Genomic DNA, 21,396 nt, shown 5'->3' on the forward strand with positions numbered 1-21,396 from the left:
ACGCCGCCCTCTATAAATAAACAAAAGTTTTAAAGCCGAAGATATTCACACGGCGATGAAGCCTGGAGAAAAAAAAAGTATTGTAGTCAGACGTATTGTATAATTTACACGGTAACGTCTACATAGACAATTCTCAAATGATAAATATTCAAGCACAACACAAGGCCAAATTAGGAAGTCTGTGTTTGATGCTCAAAAATAGTAAGATTATTTATGAACTTTTTACATGTAATATTTATTGATCTATTGGATTCACTGCTATTATAATATCTATTTTGTCTGTTAGACAAATCTTGAATATTCGTCAAAATTAGATGTCCTTGCTTGCATGCCGCATATGCTAGGCCTAGCCTAGGCCGGTTTTGGCTGCAATGCACAATGTATGCCAGTCTGAGCCTACGTAGTATGCAACCTAGTTCTAGTCTTCTGAGTCTAATAATAGGCCTTTAGCCTAGAGACCTTTCTCCAAGATGGTAGGTTTAGGCCTACTGTAGCTTACATTTTTCTCAAATATGTCATTGTACCTTTGGTATACGTTTTTCAAGTAATTATAGAATTAAGAGCAGTAGTAACCGACTTTATTTAATATTTATAATTATCATATTATTTTATAATATATTAGGGGCCTTAGATTGATTTTTGCAATAATTATGATGCCAGAAACCAACACAGACCAGGTCACAGAATACAAGAAAATGGGCAATGAAGCTTTCAAAAAGAAACAATACAAGAAAGCAGTTGAAAACTACAACAAAGCATTGGAACTTGGGTAAGTTCTTTCTACTTTGAACAGCTACTTAGTCTATATCCATAACCTTCATTATTGTAATGAAAGACCTCCTCAGTGTTAAATATTCTTGTATATATAATGTCTTGTAAAAATCATTGGTGTAGACTGGGGTTACAGATGTGCATATTTATATCAAGTTTTCATGCTTTATAGTCTATTTTCATCCTGTTATTGGTGTATTACTTTGTTCGATTTTGTTAAATAAAATACAAATATATTGAAATCCATTGGTAAATATAGGAATCAATTTTATTTTTTTTTCTTAAAATTTAAATTACAAGGGTCAAAGGACAACCTGCAGCTGCTATTTATAGTAACTTAGCGAATGTTCACACAAAGCTTAAAGAGTATGATGCAGCATTGGAAAGTTCAAAGTTGGCCATCGAAATGGATTCAAAGTGGAAGAAAGGTGAGTGACCTTAGCTGATAGCAAGGGTGACGGTTTTGGGATAATGAGAATCTGTGATGATGGTGAGAATCTGTGATGATAACTAACATTAAGGTGGCAGTCAAGGTTATGGTGATTAAGTTTAATTAAAATTCATCTTATTTTTGATTTTCCATTCACAATCTTTTTTTTTGCTAGTGAAATAATAGTTGATCATGATTTATTAATCTCATGTCCTCTTATTTATATTTAAGGGTATTACTGGAAAGGTGTGTCGCACCTGTATTTAAAGAACTTTGAAGATGCATCCTCAGCATTTCAGGTTAGTTGATCTTGCATTCAAAAAATTGTAATTGGTTGCTTGATTGATTGATTAGTTATTTAATTGATTTATTTTATTTTATTAATTGATTTTCACAGAATGGTTCTGTTGTTGATGAAAAAGACAATGAATTTAAGGAGAAGCTAAAAGCCGTTGAATTTTGCAAGGAGAATGAACCTCATTTAAATTTTTTAGATGTCACTGATTGGTTAATCGTTGCAAAAAACACCCTCTCCAATCTACAGGCTTTAAGTACAGAGGTAGGGTACAAATTAATCATTGCTTGAAATAAGTTAACATTTACACTTACTTAAAAAAAGCGTTTTTTCAGTTATCTCTGAATTAGCCTCATAAATATTCATTTAATGTTTTGCTTCATTTCTCAGTTGCTTGCCAAGTCCTTGTGTCGGCTGACAATGAAAAGTAAGAAACAGTGCCAATATTTTTTACAGACACCCTTCATACGTAATCAAATAAAACATAAATTAGATTAATTTTCAATATTTTTTATTAAAAGTTAATGGAATACTTGATCCTATTAAATGACCTATTTAATGTTTTCAATCTTTTATGACATTTAGAATTTACTTTGGAATCTTGGCACTATCTGTATTTGTTTGTTTTCTGTCATTCTTTTATATTTGATTTCTTCCAGCTAAACTGGGTTACAAATTAACTCAGTGTGCCTTAATGGATCTACAAGGTCAGCTTATCTTAAAAATGGTGCCAGTGAATGCGTGAGTCTCTCTTATAACTGTTTGTAATGCTAGACCCATATTCACACATAATGTGCATAGTTCAGTACATTAGTGGTCTAGATATACTGATACATAACAGCCAAAAAATTCAATTTAAATTGCTACAGCTGACATTGATATAATTTCATGAAATGTCACCTGCTGCGCCTGACTCTAAATGCACTTAAAAGTCTATTGATAATGGTTTTTTTAATAATATTTTCAGGCATGCTTCTTTTTAGGACTGAAGCATTTATTTAAACTTCATTATGAGGCTAAAGCCTGTTTTACACTCAGCGAATTTATTCGCGCTGATCGAAAGTGTTGGTTATCTTCCTGAGCTCTGATTGGTTGCGCATTTTTTCACTTTGCAAAAAGTAGAAACAGTTTGAACTACTAATTTTGCTGAAAGCGAAGAACTCCTATAGAAATGATTCGTACGAATATGTTTGCCTAGTGGAAAACAGTCTTTAGGGAATGAAGTTAGGTAGCGACTTAACTAAAGGCAGCTAAGCTAGTGGTAGCCACTGTATGTGTACTAAACCATGGAGAACCTATTGTATCTTGTCCATGTTTTGAGACATGAGAAAAAATACTGGATTTATTTATACAGAGTTATGCAGAATTTGAACCCAGGACCTCAGATTGTTAGGCAAGCATCCTAACCGCCAAGCTACAGCTGCATTCCATATATGATGCACCATATATTATCATATTATTTAAAAGGTTCGCTTTCATTGATAGGATCACTCCAGCGGATAAGATCGTATCTGAGAAAATCCGGAAAGGAGAGCTTGTGAAACTTTATGTGATTGCCTTCGTTAATGAAAACGAATTACCATCATTAAGTATTATGGAATGTCAGACTCCATTCAGCAACTTACAGCAAACAGTTATCAAGTGAGTTGTCATTAATTATATATTAATTAATAATTATACTAATTAATTATGTATGTAGATAGCAATGACATACTTGAGAAAAATGTACTTGTGCATATAAGCTTGCAAATATTGATAATTTTTCATTCCTGATGATGACATAATTAATGTTGAAATATTGAATCCCGACACGATGGCGTGCATTTCGATACTTGGAATATGTTTTATACTATCATTCATTCCCTGTTGGAGCTTTTGAATACCTTTAATATTATATATAACCTTTATTTTATATTTTCCAGAATTATGGTTGAGTATTCTAAGAAGAAATCTTTCAATGAACATTTCTTTAAATATTTATGAAGCCAGTACATCATAATTGAAACGTAACAAAACAAATCTAAATTTATTTCAATTTGCCAGAGAGTATTTTTATTTTAACTCAATATGAAAGAGAATTTTATAAGTATGCAATAAATTTTGTTAGAAAGATAATTTAAAGTGTATCAAGTTATTGTGTGATTAATTTTAAGAGTGTTGCCACCAATTATTTTTTAGCTCATTGATTTCATCATAATTATCATTAATATTATTATCATTATCATCATAATTATCATTATTATTATCATTATCATCATAATTATCATTACTTTATTATTATCCTTATCATAATTATCATTATTATCATTATCATCATTATTATCATTATCCTTATCATAATTATCATTATTAGCATTATCATCATTATTATCATTATCATAATTATTATCATTATCATTATCATCATTATTATCATTATCATTATCCTTATCATCAGTATTATTATCATCAAAATTATCATGTGTTCATCATTATAATATTGCAAGTAGATAGGTTGTTAACAATTATATAAATAATACATTATTTATTTCTTTATTTTAAAAAAACACATCCAACAGCAATCACATGCAAATTACACAATGCCTTACATTTTTTAACACACAAATATATAATAAATAGAAAAATGCACAAAAAATAGAAACACAGAATTCATACACTTTAAAAGAAAAACCTTGTCAAAAAATTTTCTCCTTTTACTAAGTGCAGGAAAGAGAGATGGAACCAAAGTAATATAATTTTTTATTTTAAAATAAGTATATGGTAAAATTATTGAACCATTATTCCATAAACAAAATTCCAGAGCCACAAAAACATATTACATAATAACAGTTTATTAAATGATTATAATGATAATCTCCAAAAGCAATTAAAACCTTTCAGGACCTTTTAATAAAAGGTCATTTATATTATATAATATTGTATTATAATTTTGTTTATAACTTTATTGCAGTGGTTTATGGTTATTTGTTTATCAATATAATTGAAATCATGATGTGTCTGCCAGAAAGAAAATCTATTTACAAAAATATATTGTCGCTTGACCTTTCAACTTTCATCTGTTATTGAGGACAATTTTGGATTTCGTGAAGCACCCCAACGCTTACCCAAATAAAAATTGAATAGACCTACTTATTTATTATCTAGTAGGATCATTCTAGTAACTTCAAGAGACAATCCCCTGTACAAAAGAGAGTGGTGAAGGAATTGAACCAAAGACCAGAAATCTAAAGAGTATACGCAGTTCAGCACACAGTGGCTACCTCCTTGTTTTAGCCAACATAGCCAAGTTGAAGATGGACCATCTTATTCACTATTGCAGTGTTACGCAACCCATGGACCACTTTTGCGCCGAACTTATTGGTGGTCTTCAACGCTAAGGGTCCGTGGGTAGTCTGCGAGAAGTGTAAGTGGTCCGCCAAATGTTGAGTGTTCTGCCGTCGTATATGGAGGCCTATAAATACACGAAAACAAACATACAGTATTATTTTAATTTGACATTGCTTTCACACTAATTAGGTTTTAGTTTAACAGCGTTTCTTTTTGTTCCCAACTTGAAATCTTGCTTGGGTCTAGAAGAAATAAGCAGCCTTGGTCGGTCACATGCGCACACTTTGACGTTCTGCCTGGGTGACGCTTACACGCAACAGATGAAAATTAACGAGCGTGAAGCCAAATTTTCAAAAATATTAGTGATATGAGCAGGTTCAAGGTAGAGTTCCCCCCCCCCCCCACACTTTTTGTTGTCATCATTTGAAACTTGCTTTGTGAACTTATTAAGTTAATCAATTTCCCAGTGACACATCATTTAATTTTTGCCTTTAACCTTCAGCGTTAGGCCTACATCAATAGACCTGTCAACTATGCATAGTCGAATACGCTTGCTGCAGACGGTAGCATAACTTGTTTCTCATTATATCTATGTGGCATAACCACTGGCATAATTGATGTTCTCACTAGGTCAAAATCAAAAAAATGATTCGACTATGTCAGTATAGGTCTAATTAATAACTGAATGTTATTAGTACTGTATATGTGAAGTAGTCCGGAAATTTGTTTATGGTGTAAGAAGTGGCCCTCTGGCCCAAGGTTGCGTAGCACTCAACTAAATCCCAGGGGGTACCGAATAAATGCAATAGGGAAAAAATGTTCAGGGCAATTTATTTGATGCTTCTCTGGCATTGATGGACCAAATGCAATTTAGTAACCCGGGTTGTGGCTCTTAGGTTCAATCCTGAAGGAAGCTCGTGTTTGCACGTCACGAACGCCCGACCGAATCCCGAGAGCATCGAGTAAAATACAGTAGGGAAAAATACACAGGGCAATTTATTTGATGCCAAATACAATTTAGTAACCCAGGTTGTGGCCACTTACTCTCTTGTGGGTAAGATTCAATCTTATAGTTAAACATACTGCAGGGCTCATATGTACCGTGCATGAATCTGCCGGGAAAGTCCAAAATAAAAACGAATGAAAACTTAACTTCTAACCTCATATATCTAATCATAATGATTTACTTTGATTGAGACTCCGCAAAGGTCTATTCGTTGATGAGTGATCTAAAAGACTATTTTTCATACTTTATTTGCCTCCTGTAGATTATTTAAACTTATGTCACTCTAATAAAATTAATGTCTAAATGTTATTACGATTATGAACAAATACAATTCAGTATTTAACACCAGGGTATGTCCGATGGTTTCACCTCTAGTTTATTATTAATTTTTGTGTTAACTGCATTTAAAAGTACATGTGCAAAACATTTTTTTTTCAAATCTGTATGTTACCAATGCAGGCTAAAGCCATTGGAAGATCCGCCAATCTAAACATTAACTTTTTCCGAGTATAGACACATGTGTAAAATGATTAGATCAACACTAAAGTGTTGAAGACGGGAATTTATTCTGCCCCTGATTTTTAGCCTTTTTTTGTAATACCTCTGATTTTTGGATAAAGTCGAGGACAACGAATGTTATTTTCATTTTAAGAAATCAACAGGTGCTGCATAAGTAATTAAGCTGAATCCAAAGAATATTACTTGTACATCTTGAACTTGATGTGATATATACAATTTTGAATGATCCCTGCATATTATTACACCAAAATCGGTATAAACTATGTGCAATGATTTAGCTTCCTCATCAGTCTGTTGTGGATTTGGAGAACGTGATGACGGGATATGTTAAAAAGGGTGTGGCCAAGTGGGCGTGTGGCTTGAAGTCATTTCTTTATAGGCATCATATTCGATAACCCTACGAGGCAGTCAACCCTGCCATTAAATATAAAAGCCACGTCATGTGGGGACCATACACCATTCTGGTGCTTGGTAGGTACCGTATTGATTTAACCATCTGAAATTGTTGGTAGCCCCACCCACAACAAAAATCCTGGATCCGCGCAACAACATAGGCTAATTTTAAAATACTGTATCGTCATTCATTAATTTTGGCTATTTTGCCGTTATGAGAATCTGTAAAAATCGCCGAGGTATACCAGTAAATGTCATTAAATATAAATTTATATCGTGATCAGTTTTTGGCGTAATTTAATGACTGCAATTGGTGAGCGGTGCAATTTGGGTTTTTGTAATCTTGTAGTAGACTATCAATTTTATAAAAAAGTAAATTTATTTTATTAAGTGTTATCACTATAATAGTGTTAGGTCTATAACAATGGATTGCTCTAGAGTTTTGCAAGTCACTCTTATTTCAGTTCCACATTTTTATAACATTTATGATTTTAGGTTGTCCAGCATTCTAAATCCTGTCTCTCCTCGTTATCCATTACTTTTATCTTAAATTTCCGATATTTTTGTTAGGGAATATTTATTTTTTATCTAACATATTTTTTATTCTCACAAAATCATTTTTTTTTTGTGCCGTGGATGAGAACACTGCTTTTTTTGCCAGGAAAAAAGGAAAACAATCATAAAGGTTAAATGAAATTAATTAATGGAAACTATACAGAAGTATAAAATTATTTGGAATATCCTATTGGATATAGCATTAATTTTAAGCATTTTTATAAAAGACATTGCTGTTGAACTTTTTTTTTGCTTCCAGAACCATGTGGTGAAGAATTATTATTTTCAATATGCTAACCTCCAAATGACATTTTAAATGTATTTTTCATACTTTGAACTAATGCAACTTAAACTTCAAATCACGTTAACCTGGGCAATGAATTATAAGCAATCTATCAGAGAGTGCAAATGTATTCACTTCGCCCTCCCTCTATCGCTTCTTCCCGCCTTTCCCCTTCCATGGAGCAGTCCACCGGTCGTTCTGTTATACACAAAAAATAATCCACTATATTACTCATTTAAATATTGGTTTAAAAAGAGCAATGCAGGTAAAGTCAACAGTGGCGCAAACGGGGGAGTGCAGCGTGGGCATCCTCCCCACTCCCCGTCGGAGTCGAAAATTTATAAAATATATACATTTCCTATCCAAATAACGTTATTTTTATTGCCAGTCCCTAATATTGTGGTCTAAAAGCATTTGGATCAACTAAGCCATAAAAACTCTCCCCATGAATACTATCAAATGGTTCTTTATTCCATGCGGTCGACCAAGGCTTCGTCGGCAAATTTCTGGCACCACCACTGGATAAAGTGAATTGTCTGAAGTTAGACAATACTAAAGTTAACATCAATCTGGCATTGTCTTCATCACCCACCATGTTATAAAAGTTTTATCAAGATTCATAACATCGTGGGTGATAATCTAAATTTGTTCACTTTATTTTTTAAGGATGAATCACATAACTGCAGTAAACGATATTTTGACAAATTATTTTTTCCCATTAGTTGTTAATAATTTCATTTCATTTATTTCGTCATTAAAAATTCATTTAAATTTAGCTATACACTGGATTTATCCCCTCCCAATGCATGTCAGCGGCGATCGCATTGCAGCAATACACCACTACACCACTTGCGTAATTGTGTTAACTGTGACATCGACACATTACATAACGTGACCAGTTCAACTCCTACTTGGTTGGGTGATTGCACTACGTGATGGTAATAGGCATATAAAGGAAGAGACGGCATCAAATCAATAATCAGAACAGTTTGGAATCTTGCAAAGAAGACGGAGAGAAGCTGAGTAAGTCAACAATTTAAGCCTGTGTCAGTTAAGTCTTCATCGGACGGAGGTAAGTAAGGATGGCATGTCATATTTCATATATATTCTTATCGGAAGAAAGATCAAAACAGACAAAATAGGAAAAATAAAACCAATACAGCTTCCTCAATATTCAATATTTTGCAATCACATGGATTTATCCGGATCTGTCCGCCGGATAAACTGTATTAATAATATTAATTTGAGTTTAGCTCAAAAGCATTGAATTACTTATAGTAGGACTTTTTTTTTTCTCTACGGAGATGGAGGTTCTCCCTACAGATGCTTATCTGATATAAAGTTACAAAAATGCGTCTATTATGCAATAGGTCTACCTTGAGAAAAACGAAAAGTAATAATCAACTTTGCCTCAGAGCTTTGGTAGAGCAACCGATGTACGGTAATTGTTCAAATCTCTTTCACCTCAAAACCAACCGGTATTTATCATCTTTATCGCCGATGGAGGTGATATGGTGTGCATTTTAGGCCGGGTCTATGATTTAAGTACAATTAGGCCTACGTAATTAGATCAAGAAAATATTTTTCTCACCAAATTATGCCATTTCTTAATTAGGCCTGTGCATAAATCTACCAGTTAATTTAAGAATTTTCGTAGTAAGTATTAATCATGTCTCATTGGTGGTTGATAACTTACTTTATAGTATTTTTAATGAGCAATTCAAGGCTTTAATGCATTTTCAGGGCTTTTCCAGATTTTATTACAAAAATACTACTGGTAAAACGATTTAGGCTACTCATACCGGTGTTCTTTCTATACATGCGTCTAAGCCTACGGTACTTAAGGTTGATTCATTTGGCATAAACGAACAACTACCTCGATGCCATGACTTTTCCCAGATCTATATTATCAGCACGTTAATATCCTTTTTAAGCGAATGTTTTCAAAATAGATTAATAAAATATGTGTTAAAATGCTAAGGAAACATTCATTCACTTGGGACTCCGTGTTCACGGGTGACTCAGTTTGTTACGTTTATCTTTTCTCGTCAGTGAGTGGTAACGAGGATTTCCTAATAATTGGCGAGATGTAGGCCTGGGTTAGAAATCTAACGGAAGTTTTTAACATCGAGAATCCCATGCATAGAGAGTGCACGTGGCATTGTACCGGTATATCACGAGTTTACGTCGTAGCTCGTAAGGCACAGGTCAATAGGGCAATATTTAAGGGGGAAGCCGACCCTCCCCTCTCATAGATTTGGGGGAAAATATGAAAAAGGGAAAATTACATTAAAATTTAAGTCTGAGAGTGCCATTTCTGGCAATCAGAGGTGCCATGACCATAACAATTTAATTCCTAAAGTGATCTTTAACCTCTATCTGTAAATCGCTCTGGCCTCCCGCTCTTCCCCCTATTTCGAATTCTTGGATCTGTCACTGGCCATGCGCACCTGTTACGCGCCGCGTCACGCAAGGGTCCCTCGTGTACTAGTTCTTTTAAAATGAAATGTAAAGTTATCATGTTCACTTGTAGAATAAAGATTACATAGTTGATTGATTGATTGATATCAACAGTGTAATAATCATACATCAATTTGAGTAACTTAGGAAGATTGTTACGATTACAGCACAGGCGTCTACACAAATCTGGAAGAAATATTTCCTAGCACCATCCGTTTAGGCTCTTTATAAAGAGTATATTTTAATATATCTTGTTTAAAATATCATAAAATGATAATTTTACACTAACACGATTAATATTTAACGAGGAGTGTTTACCACAAAAGCAACACTTGGCATAATTCATTATGTTAATCGTTAGAACAACAGCGAAAGTTGCTGTGTAATATGCAGTTTGGGTAAGTGGAACGCAACATTTCGTGATAAAGTGACTACCGCAGATACAAAAGGGCCTTCTCTTCACTTAAGGTACCCTCCCACTAGAAGCCCCACCCCTGTCTTTATGTAAACATGTGTTTGTAAACATTATAAACAAAATTGTTCTTTATTTAGAAAAGTGGTTCCCAACCTGGGGTCCGCCAAGTCAAAGGGGTTCGCAGGGGGTCCGCGAAAATGTGGGGGTCCGAACAAATTTTAAGGTCCGCTAGATTATTAGAACAAATGTTTCATGATCCCATAATTTTTCTTGTCCTACAATAGTGTGATCATGCCTTGAAAATAATGAAATACCTTTGACAGGCATGACTTTGTTCACTATAAATTGTTTTAATTGGTATTATATTTTAATTCCAATATTTTATTCGTGATCTGATAGAAGATTTTCTATGTAAAGATGTTTAGTATAAGAGATCAACTTGATAGTGACAATCCTCGGGTAATGTACAAATATTAACTTTAAATTAGGGCTACTAACTTGAACTAGTCATTATCAGTAAGTGGATTACGACTGACGACTAAAGGCCAACTCAGACAGCGTCGGCCGACGCAGCCCGACCCGATTTATCGTCGGGGACAGTCTTAAGCCGTCGTGAGAAATATTAAACATGTTTAATATTCTACGACGCGACTGCCCGCGACGCACACCATCGCGTCTGCGTTTAACTTACACAGACCCGACGCGACAACAAATCGCGTCGGGCTGCGTCGACGACGCTGTCTGAGTTGGCCTTTAGTCTTAACTCATTCAAAGATCCATGACGAATGCTGGACTTAATAATATCCACATTTCAACACTTACTGGTGCAGTTTAACATCCCAAAAGCAAAACATTCGTCTGCTGAAACTCGATAGCAAACGATAGTTATTCGGTTACATCCCGTACCTGATACATTTGTATGATAATTTATAATTTAGCACTAAATTCAAAGAATGCATTAAACTTGCAAGATACCATTTTGTTGTTTCAACCTCGCATGAATCAAGAAGTACAGGACGTCCAAGAAATACGTTATAAATAATGGATTATTGTCTGCATTTCATAAATCTTTTATAAGGAGAAAGTATTTTTAGAATATCGGTTGCAGTATTATAACCAAAGGTCATACCTCTTCATAGAATACGCCGTTGTAGTTAATATTTCGTGACCTTCGATAGTCTGAACTTCGAGAGGCCCTGTTCCAGTAACATTCGACGTTAACAATATTAACTTTAGCATACGTACCTGGTATTGTTCCAAAGTGATGATCCCATTTGTGCGCTTTTAATATAATTCCATCAACCTTTATTGCTCCATGGTACACTATATTATATATTTACTTAACCTTAATTTAAAAAACAATATGTATTTTAAATTTTGCGGTGTTTGAATTATTGAATATGAGGCCTAGTGGGGTGAAACTGGTCCAGATTTAGAATTATTATTTTGAAGAGTTGGCTCAGGCTGAAATATGGGACAAGAGTGGAGGAAATACGTAATAGACCTTTCCGGAGTGTCAATCAAACTTATCAACTGACCAATCAGAACAGCGCTAGGGATACGCGGGCGTCTCACAAACACACGCGTTGTCCCACAAACGCACGTGTTCGCGTATGTTTTAACACTGTCGTCTTGTGGGACCTTAGCAACAATATCCAAGGGGCGGGGCTTAGCGAAAAGGTCCATTGGTTGTGCAAAAGAGTAGGCTTCAAATTGTTACCGTAATTATATTTGAGAGAGGAAATGTGGGGTGAATTACTGTAGTTCTGAGCTTTCGACTTGCATTACAATTATACAATTCGAATAAAGCAGTTGGAAAACGAATCGATAGTTTCATGAGGTGCGCTGGTCTTTTTGAGTATACCAAAGGACACATGATGAAATGGATGTAATTATTCAAACAAAAATATACATCACGGTTGGTGGCTCGAAAGGAAAATTAAAGACGGGGGGATTTTTGTACGCCCGATAAGGGTAAGCGAAGTTTGTCCGAAGGTCAATCTCATCCAGGGTTTAATATTGAGATTGATTGACCCAGAAGCAGAATATTTGAAGAATAGATGAAAGAATATGATACTGAAATAAAAATAAAATGTTTAATACAATCAAGACAAAATATCCTCAAGATAATTACTATACTATATACAAAACACTATGTTGGGTTTAAAAATAGGCACAGATCACTATCAGAGGTTTCAATGTAGTGTGTTAGTGGGACGTGCGTATATTCCCATGGGTGTATGCAAGGGGAGGGTTGGGGATGGTCGTACGGCCCCTCCCCCAAATTTTCAAAGGTCTACATTTTTTCCAAAGACATTTTTTCTCTAGGGCCTTTTCACAATGACATAAATGAAAAAGCACTGATGAGGTAACAGCAGGGAGTTGTACTGGTACCAGCAATGAGTCCAAAGACCTTGCCAATTGCGTGACGTGTAATCTATCTGAATTCCAGCAATTCTGAAACTGAGCCTGCCATCCGCTTCAAGCTGGTGGCGCTGTATTCGATTTTCCTGTCTCCCACTGAAAAGGTCCAAAAAATTATGATCAGGACCCACCCAGAAAAAATCCTGAATACACCCTTGATTCCTGGTCCTGTTCTAAATGGACCTTTCCGCTAAGCCCCGCCCATTGGATATTGTTGCTAAGGTCCCACAAGACGACAATGTTAAAACATACGCAAACACGTGCGTTTGTGGGACAACACGTGTGTTTGTAAGACGCGCGCGTATTCCTAGCGTTGTTCTGATTAGTCAGTTGTTAAGTTTGATTGACACTCCGGAAAGGTCTATTGATCAATTTGATTGACACTCCGGAAAGGTCAATTGTTGACACAGTGTCTGAGGTTAACTCAACCGAATGGGAAATGCATCTTTGGCTTTTCATAGTAACATTCTCGCTCCTGAACTCAAAACTTAAATTGGATTTTTAGAAGTATAGACGTATTTGCAAGGACCTTCCTCTCATGGTCTATCGGAAAAAAGGGTATTTTAAACTTTGAAATGCAGGAATAGGCTTACTATTATTAAATATGTACGACGCCTTAACCAACTGGGTTGAAGAATCGTCACAATCTACATAGCATTACATAACATAACATGAAAATCGGCATTATAGTTCATTTCCTTTAAAATACCTGAAATAGAATAGAAGTGTTATTCGCGGCATTTGATATCATTTAGGCCAGCTATTGCAATTTTAAAATGTTTGATCACGAGCGCTTGAGAACTTAGACGCGTTACCGTATGATACCAAACAAGGAGGTATTAAATAATTATAAAAATAAAATTTAATACCTCGTTGAATAGTGACCAGTGTCACTGAAAAAATATTCAGACAATTTGATTAGGCCTATATGACAAGAAACGTGATTAGGTGTCTTCAGTGGCTGCGATGTGTTAACGCACCTTTTAGGATCCTATGAGGTTAAGATTAATTCTTTTTACTCAATGAAAACGTTTATTTTGGTTTGTTTTTTTGTTTTTTTGTTTTTTTTTTTATAGGTAGTTGCCTGTTACGCGCGACTATGACATCAGCTCCATAAGAGCCACTTTAATAACTATAATGTTGGTCTAAATTAGCCTCCTACATTCTGACTGTAGTGAAGAAATCAGGGATATCCTTATTAATAATAAACAGACTGAACACATGTAATGTTATAATAGGCCTAATAGTAGGTGATTTTAGGATCACTTGGTCCAGAATAAACTTTTTGGCGTCATATTTCAAACAAAAACCTCAATAGAAACAATTCGACCGGATTATTACCATCAAGTTGAAGTCTAAATAGGTTTTTTTTTTTCAAAATACCAGTATATATGTTATCGTCCTTTATCAGAAGAGAATTGCCCTGTTTTTCATTAATTCTTTAATTCATTGCGGATGTTTTTTTCTGACTTTCACATGGGATGGCAGGCCTAACAGCATACCAACATTATGTGTGTTTAATTAAACCTGTTTTTGCCCACTTATTGATAAATTAAATATTAAAAATTGTTCCATGACTACGCCTTTGTTCACGTATATGCCTACTTTTGGAAATCTGGGTCATGTGTTTACCGGCCTCTATAATTGTGATTTTTTAACTACTTAATGAATGAAGAGTCTTGCAACAATAAATGATTGATTGATTGATTGATTGATTGATCGATCGATCGATTAAATGAATGAATGAATGAATGAATAAATCAATGAATGATGGATTGATTGATTGACTGACTGATTGACTGATTGATTGATTGATTAATTGATTGAATGAGTACCATCTTATGTCATTCAGGTCAAAGGTCAGTTGAAGAGACATTCTGTGTCCCAGAAATTGAACGGTACACACACTGAAATAAAATGTGGTTTTCGAGAAGATAACAGGTCCTGTCCGAAAAATCGATGTAAGCGCTATGCATTTTATCAAAAGGCATGGCCTTACACAGAAATCACATACAGGTTTGTAATCACATACAGGTTTGTGTGCACTAGCCCTGTACTCACTAAATTTTATTATACAAAATTATATAGGCCTAATGTTAATTTTACTATAAAGATGTATTTTCTACACAGTTTGACTGGGACAATATTTTTTTAATGAAAAAATATGCCTATGATTTTGTTGCAAGCATGTATATTTTACTATTATTGGATATTAGGGTGCTCTCTATATTATTAAGCCTATGCATTTCAAACAAGAACGGGTGGGGGCGGGGGTGGTGTTAAGCGGGGATTTAAAATACTTCAAAAGTGGAGAATTTGGTCAGTATAAAGTTACTGTGTTCCCATGGATACGGATAGAGTACTGTACACTTTATTCACTAGCTTCGCTGATCGTAACTTTACAATGGGCTACCATTTTTTCAAATAAATATACAGTATATGTTTTTATGTTTACAGAATTGGTAATTGGCCAAGCAATTGTGACATAAAGAGCAAATCAAAAATTCGCCAGTTATTTAAAGAGGCTTTTCAACTCTGGAGTGATGTCTCTCCGCTGATTTTTAGAGAGGTTGGAAAAAATGAAATCGCAAACACAACTATCATGTTTATGAAACTTGAACATGGTGATAACGTGCATTTCGACGGGCCACTTAACACTCTTGCGCATGCGTACCACCTAATGGGTGGGTATGGGGAATTAAATGGAGACATTCATTTCGATGATGACGAAAAGTGGACATGGAAAGCAAAACAAGGTAAATCCTCAAATAATGGTACCGTAGTTTGTATTGCTTCTAACTGAAATATTTTTATAAACTTCAAGTAACTGTAAGTGTAATTGGTCGCAGTATGCCCTTCAGAACTGTAAAGTGATTGTCTCCATATTTACTACCCAAAATCGTACTCCAAGAGGAGCCCACTGGAATTAAGAATTCGTATATATAGGTTTATCGTATATGGTGCTTTATATAAAATACAGTAATATAATCATCATCATTTTTATCAACGATATTCAGTCATTCGTTGCATATCATTAATAAATATAATGATATTATTTATCATTTCATCTGCTAGGTAGAAATCTATTTATTGTAGCGGCGCATGAAATTGGTCACGTAATTGGATTGGCCCATTCGAAGGTTAAGAGCGCCCTAATGTGGGAACATTATCAGCTATTTCAGAATGGATACACGCTTTCGGAAGATGACGTCAAAGGAATACAGCGTATATATGGTGAGTGTTCGCGCGCGCGAAAGTGATACAAATGCATCATGACTGTTACGAAGTGCTTTGTCGTCATTCGTGAACACTAAATTAAATGAACATAACTACCATGACTGGGAGCTCAGGATAATTACATTTTCATCATGCATAAATCGGTACTCAACTATCACGAGAAAACACGAAACTATCACTTTGCTTAGTTTTTAATATTTTTTTTAAAATTTTATATAAACTATTTTTGGTTTCAATTTACTTTTTAGGCAAACCATTACATCCGAGCGGTATAAAAGGATGTAATGGTACTCAATTATCACGAGACATAACTACCATGACTGAGAGCTCAGGATAATTACATTTTCATCATGCATAAATCGGTACTCAATTATCACGAGAAAACACGAAATTATATCACTTTACTTAGTTTTTAATCTTTTTTTTATTTTATATAAATTAATTTCGGTTTCAATTTACTTTTTAGGCAAACCATTACATCCGAGCGGTATAAAAGGAAGAACAGTAGTAAGATCGAAGGTTACAAAGCCGACGGATGAAAACCCGGTTAAGGCTAATAATAATGTAACAGATGCCATCTCTAGAACAGCGGCTGTGAATACACTGGTCAAAAGACAGAATAAGATGAACAATACATGTGATCGGTCTATTGACGGTTTGGCGGTTTACAGACGAGAAATAATGATATTCAAGGTAAGCAGTTTTTCGTATCTGTAATCCCAATTCTCGGCTTGGAGTGGGATATTCCTCAGACAGACACGTAAAACATCACAATCTTCCTTATTGAAAAGAGACTTCAGAAGGGACATAAATAAAATCATCTACATAAAAAAATGGGTACAAAAACAGGCATAATTAATTGTATCCAGTAGACCTACATCATGTAGTAGTTTAGAACTATAACATAACAGATGAGTAAAAGGATGAAAATAACCATGTCGCTTTAGACGGAATAGCATAAAATGAAGAAAAATCAAAACGCAAACAAGTAAGATTTTTGTACACTTTTTGTACTTATAAGAAAAAGTTAACGTGTAAGGTTTATTCTAATTGATTTAAAAGTGATATCGTATGGAGTAATGTTTTTTTTTTTTTTTTTTTTTTTTTTTTTTTTTTTTTTTTTTTGCTTGATTTTATATTTTCTTTTCAATGTTTTGATGGATAGTTAAATCAAATGTTAATCTTGTAAGTAAGTATTAGAGAAATATTCCTGCTTGTCGTTTCAAATAGGCCTACTGAAGATGAGGGCAGTCACACAAGTTAGTGTTCTGCATGTTGTGTGCCAAGAGTGAAAAGAGTTTTATAAACGGGATTTTTTTTTCTATGAAGGGAAATAGAATTTGGCGAATGAAGACTGATGGCACTCTGATTTCAAGAGAAAATGGCGAACTAGCTGCATCTTATTGGTATGGTTTGCCTTCCGATATTGACGCTGTATATCAACGAAACACTGATAACGCCCTCATCTTTGTTAAAGGTATTTTATTCTAACCTGGTTCCCGGTCAATTTTTTTTTAAACTAAGAATATTACGGCACCAGTCGTCTCGAGTCTGCACGGTCATTACACTGTGTTTATGAGTTATTAATTTAGATTTTCTATACAGAGGTGTGATGGGAGGGGGTAACCGGCATTGTGCTATCTTAATTTAGATGTGAACTACTATACTACTACAATACTCTCAAATTACTAATTGGTTACTCAACCAACGGAATGAAAATAAATGTTATGCCCTTATTCCAAGTTTCAACGAACCTTTCTGATAACGTTTTAATATTCATTAAATTTAGATCAATACTCGTATATATACCTAGGACCGCATCAGTTGCCCATCAAGACGATGCACATGCTAAACGAAATGCCAATCGGTGTAGATGCTATCGTTGCTGTGTCCGGCTCTAACAAAATCTACATATTCAAAAATAAATTAGTGTGGAAGGCAGATGTATCAACCAATAAACTTGAAGATAATTATCCAAGAAAAATATCCAAAGAATGGAAGCGACTACCAAGGGGAATTAACGCCGCTTATTACCTGAATGGTAGATATATAGTTTATTATGAAAGCATTATTACTATCGTGATAGTTTATACAGTGTACCGTATGCCAGATACTGGCATACTAAGTATAATTATTTTCAAACCGCTTTTGAATTTTACTTTTCTATGCCTTTTTGTCTGAAACCTTTATTAAATATCAAATATAACTGTTGATTTCGCGCCTGCATTCTTTTTCAGATCACTTCTACTTTTTCAGAAATGGTCAAATCTACAAGTCAAAATCAGGTACAAACTACGTCACGCGGCACAAGCAGCGCTGTTGGCAGACGATCAATCGATTCATCAAGAAATGCTGACATCATTGAGACGAGTGCTTCAGACTTTGAGTGGTGAGCGGCCTGTTTTATTCAGATTGATTCAAAGAGAATGTTGACCACCGAATTTATCATTTAAAAACAATAACGAGGTTAAATGAAGTTACATGCTTACTCGTCTGGACTATTATGATGGGTGCGTTTGTTGAACACATGAAGACATGATGCTACGTGGCTCACATGGATCGGAAGACGATGTTCAGTGACAACTCCGGCATATCCAATTGAAGGAACAATCAAACACGTTCTGATTGGCTATCGATTGATACACCAATTTGCGTTTAGCTCTCGAGAAAATGACTACCGCCCTCTGTGTACATGTAAATTTGGACATCACCAAAGAGTATTAGACATCACACAAAACAAAATCAATGAATATCACCGGTGGTGATATTACAGTGTACAGTACTTGTGATATATGTAAATAGTAGAGCATTTTGATATAATATAGTTTGATTTGATTGAGCATGGTATGACATGACTTGATTTGATTTATGTTATGACATGATAGTATTTGATTCTAAATATCTTAAAAACATACAGTTACTGCAATATTTACACAATAGAGCAATTAAAGCATTCGGGGGTGGGGGGTTTTAAGTTAGCTCTACAACATAAAGGAGAAAGGAGATAGAAACTATTTTGTAGGTCACAGTATTTATAAACCTTTGCTGCTTAGCCGCAAATACAACATACTGTAAAAACTTGTGAATAATAAAAAATTGATATGCATTTGTATTAGGCATTTAAGTTAAAAGTTTTAAGGTTGTCAGAAGCAAGTCCAGTCATTGTTTACTTTTGTTTTAATTCATTGGAACATTTATTTTCTTCCTTTTCAACAGATACAAAAGTAATAAGTTCTTTCTTAAAGCCAGCTCCGGAGGTTGATAGGTTGTAGAACTGACTTTTCGAAGACAAACAATTTTTATTTAAAAACTTGGGGAAAAAGATTGAAAAAGGGTGGTTACGCCCCTTTTCCATCAGTTTTTAAATATTCAAAAATCTGTATCTCATTAACCGTTCCCGAGTTTTTCGTCAAATATGCTTTTCCTGTCTTAGAAATATCAGTGCTACATTTTTTTTTCTTCCGGAGCCTGGCTTTAAATAAATTAAAGAATAAAAAGTAAAGGAAGAAGACAATTGCCCCAGAAGATTTAAAATACAATTTTTTGATGTGCCAGTCGACAAGTGCAAATATGTTATGTGTACGTTATTGTGTGGTTGAGTTATGGAATGGAGGATGGGGGAGGGGAGTGGAAAGGGTTTGAGTTAAAGGGATGTCTGGTAATTGATACTTGTATTAAAACAATTGTGAGTAATAAACAAGATTTTCGTAAACGATCCCAATTTATTAGGATAGGGTTAAGATATCATCATTATATTTTCTTCTAATTTTTTTTTATCCAGATAAATGAAGAATGGGATATTCAGGGCTTGGAATATAAATAAACGCGATTGAATGTTTGAAATAATATTGTTATATGTATTGTTTTTTTTTAAATCTTGATTGTGTTGTAACATATTATTATTATTATTAGTAGTAGTAGTAGTAGTAGTAGTAGTAGTAGTAGTAGTAGTAGTAGTAGTAGTAGTAGTAGTAGTAGTAGTAACAGTAGTAACAGCAGCAGTAGTGGTAGTGGTAGTAGTAGTGGTAGTGGTAGTGGTAGTGGTAGTAGTAGTAGTAGTAGTAGTAGTAGTAATAGCAGTAGTAGTATTAGTGGTAGTGGTGGGGGTTGTGGTAGTGGTGGTGGTGGTGGTAGTAGCAGTAGTAGCAGTAGTAGGCCTAGTAGTAGTAGTAGTAGTAGCAGCAGCAGCAGCAGCAGTAGTAGTGGAGGTGTAATTAGTAATAGCAACAGCAACAACCGTGGTGGTGGTGGTAGTAATAGCAACATCAGCAACCGCAAAAACAGAAACAGCAATAGCAGCAGTAGCAGCAGTACCAGTAAGCAGTATGTAGTAGTAGTATAGTAGTAGTAGGCAGGTGGTGGTGGTGGTGGTGGTGATGGTGATGGTATAGTGGTAGAAGGTAGTGGTAGTAATGGTAGAATTTAGTACAAAATATACTACAAAGAGCAATGGAGATACGCATGCTAAACATATCAGAGATATAGGCCTAACCAGATGCAGCTTCATAGACAGGAAAACATAATTCTAAGGATATAAAAAACACAACAAATGAGGATGGAATGGACGATATATAGCACGAATGAACGACTGAGGTGGACCATGAGAATGGGCGTATTCGACTGGCTCATTTCGTTGGCTACAATTTTTCGTTGAATTTTATTTTCATTCGACTGGTTCGTAAAATCGACTTCGTTGACAACGAAAATTAACGTAAACCAAAGTGCGTTAATCAGTGTTAAGTTATCCACGTGACCAAAACAAACATGGCCGATTGGTGAGTTTAGAACATAGAGCTACTAAACAACTTATTCTTATTATATCTCTATGGTTTAGAAACAACATTTGCGTTAATATAACTTAGATTAAATTTCAGAAAATAAAAATTATAATATTTACCCACATGAAATCAAAAAATAATTGTAGGCTAACAATTCAAAAACTAGATGAAAATATTTTTTTTAACGAAAAACCCATACTGCCACAAGCTGAAGCAATCTTGACTATGTAGCGTGTATTGCGGTAACTATGCAGCCATTTTGATTTGTCGAGTGTTACAAGTTTAACATTCGACTGGTTGTTTTCGTTAAGTGGGATTTTACCACTGGCGGCGCAGGTGGGCGTGGTTTAACGAAGAACAACCAGTCGAATACGGCCAATGATGGAAAGGAATTCAAGAACTGAAAAAGATGAAGATACAAAAAAATAATCTGGAGAGATGAAAGGAGGAAGAGTACATCTGTAGGCAGACAAAGCCTAAAGTAAGTAAACGACAGACTACAA

General features: G+C 34.7%; 2 protein-coding genes across 2 annotated transcripts; both read left to right on the forward strand.

Moving 5' to 3' along the window:
• Positions 1 to 58: 58 nt before the first annotated feature.
• On the forward strand, positions 59 to 3,617 carry LOC117123941 (heat shock protein STI1-like). Its single transcript, XM_033270037.1, has 9 exons — positions 59 to 201; positions 623 to 769; positions 1,072 to 1,199; positions 1,433 to 1,500; positions 1,599 to 1,760; positions 1,887 to 1,923; positions 2,156 to 2,237; positions 2,982 to 3,137; positions 3,419 to 3,617. The coding sequence occupies exons 2-9, from the start codon at positions 651 to 653 to the stop codon at positions 3,477 to 3,479; spliced, it is 813 nt and encodes a 270-aa protein (XP_033125928.1). The 5' UTR covers positions 59 to 201; positions 623 to 650; the 3' UTR covers positions 3,480 to 3,617.
• A 7,254-nt stretch (positions 3,618 to 10,871) lies between these two features.
• Positions 10,872 to 19,961, forward strand: LOC117123968 (stromelysin-3-like). The gene is made up of 8 exons (XM_033270068.1): positions 10,872 to 10,913; positions 14,731 to 14,894; positions 15,336 to 15,634; positions 15,954 to 16,112; positions 16,582 to 16,808; positions 17,445 to 17,592; positions 17,905 to 18,156; positions 18,353 to 19,961. Exons 1-8 carry the CDS (start codon positions 10,872 to 10,874, stop codon positions 18,469 to 18,471), a joined length of 1,410 nt encoding a protein of 469 aa, XP_033125959.1. The 3' UTR covers positions 18,472 to 19,961.
• Positions 19,962 to 21,396: the final 1,435 nt, after the last annotated feature.

Source organism: Anneissia japonica, unplaced genomic scaffold, assembly GCF_011630105.1.
Source record: "Anneissia japonica isolate Jap-2015-1 unplaced genomic scaffold, ASM1163010v1 scaffold287736_len1891122_cov214, whole genome shotgun sequence".
Classification (NCBI taxonomy): Eukaryota; Metazoa; Echinodermata; class Crinoidea; order Comatulida; family Comatulidae; genus Anneissia; species Anneissia japonica.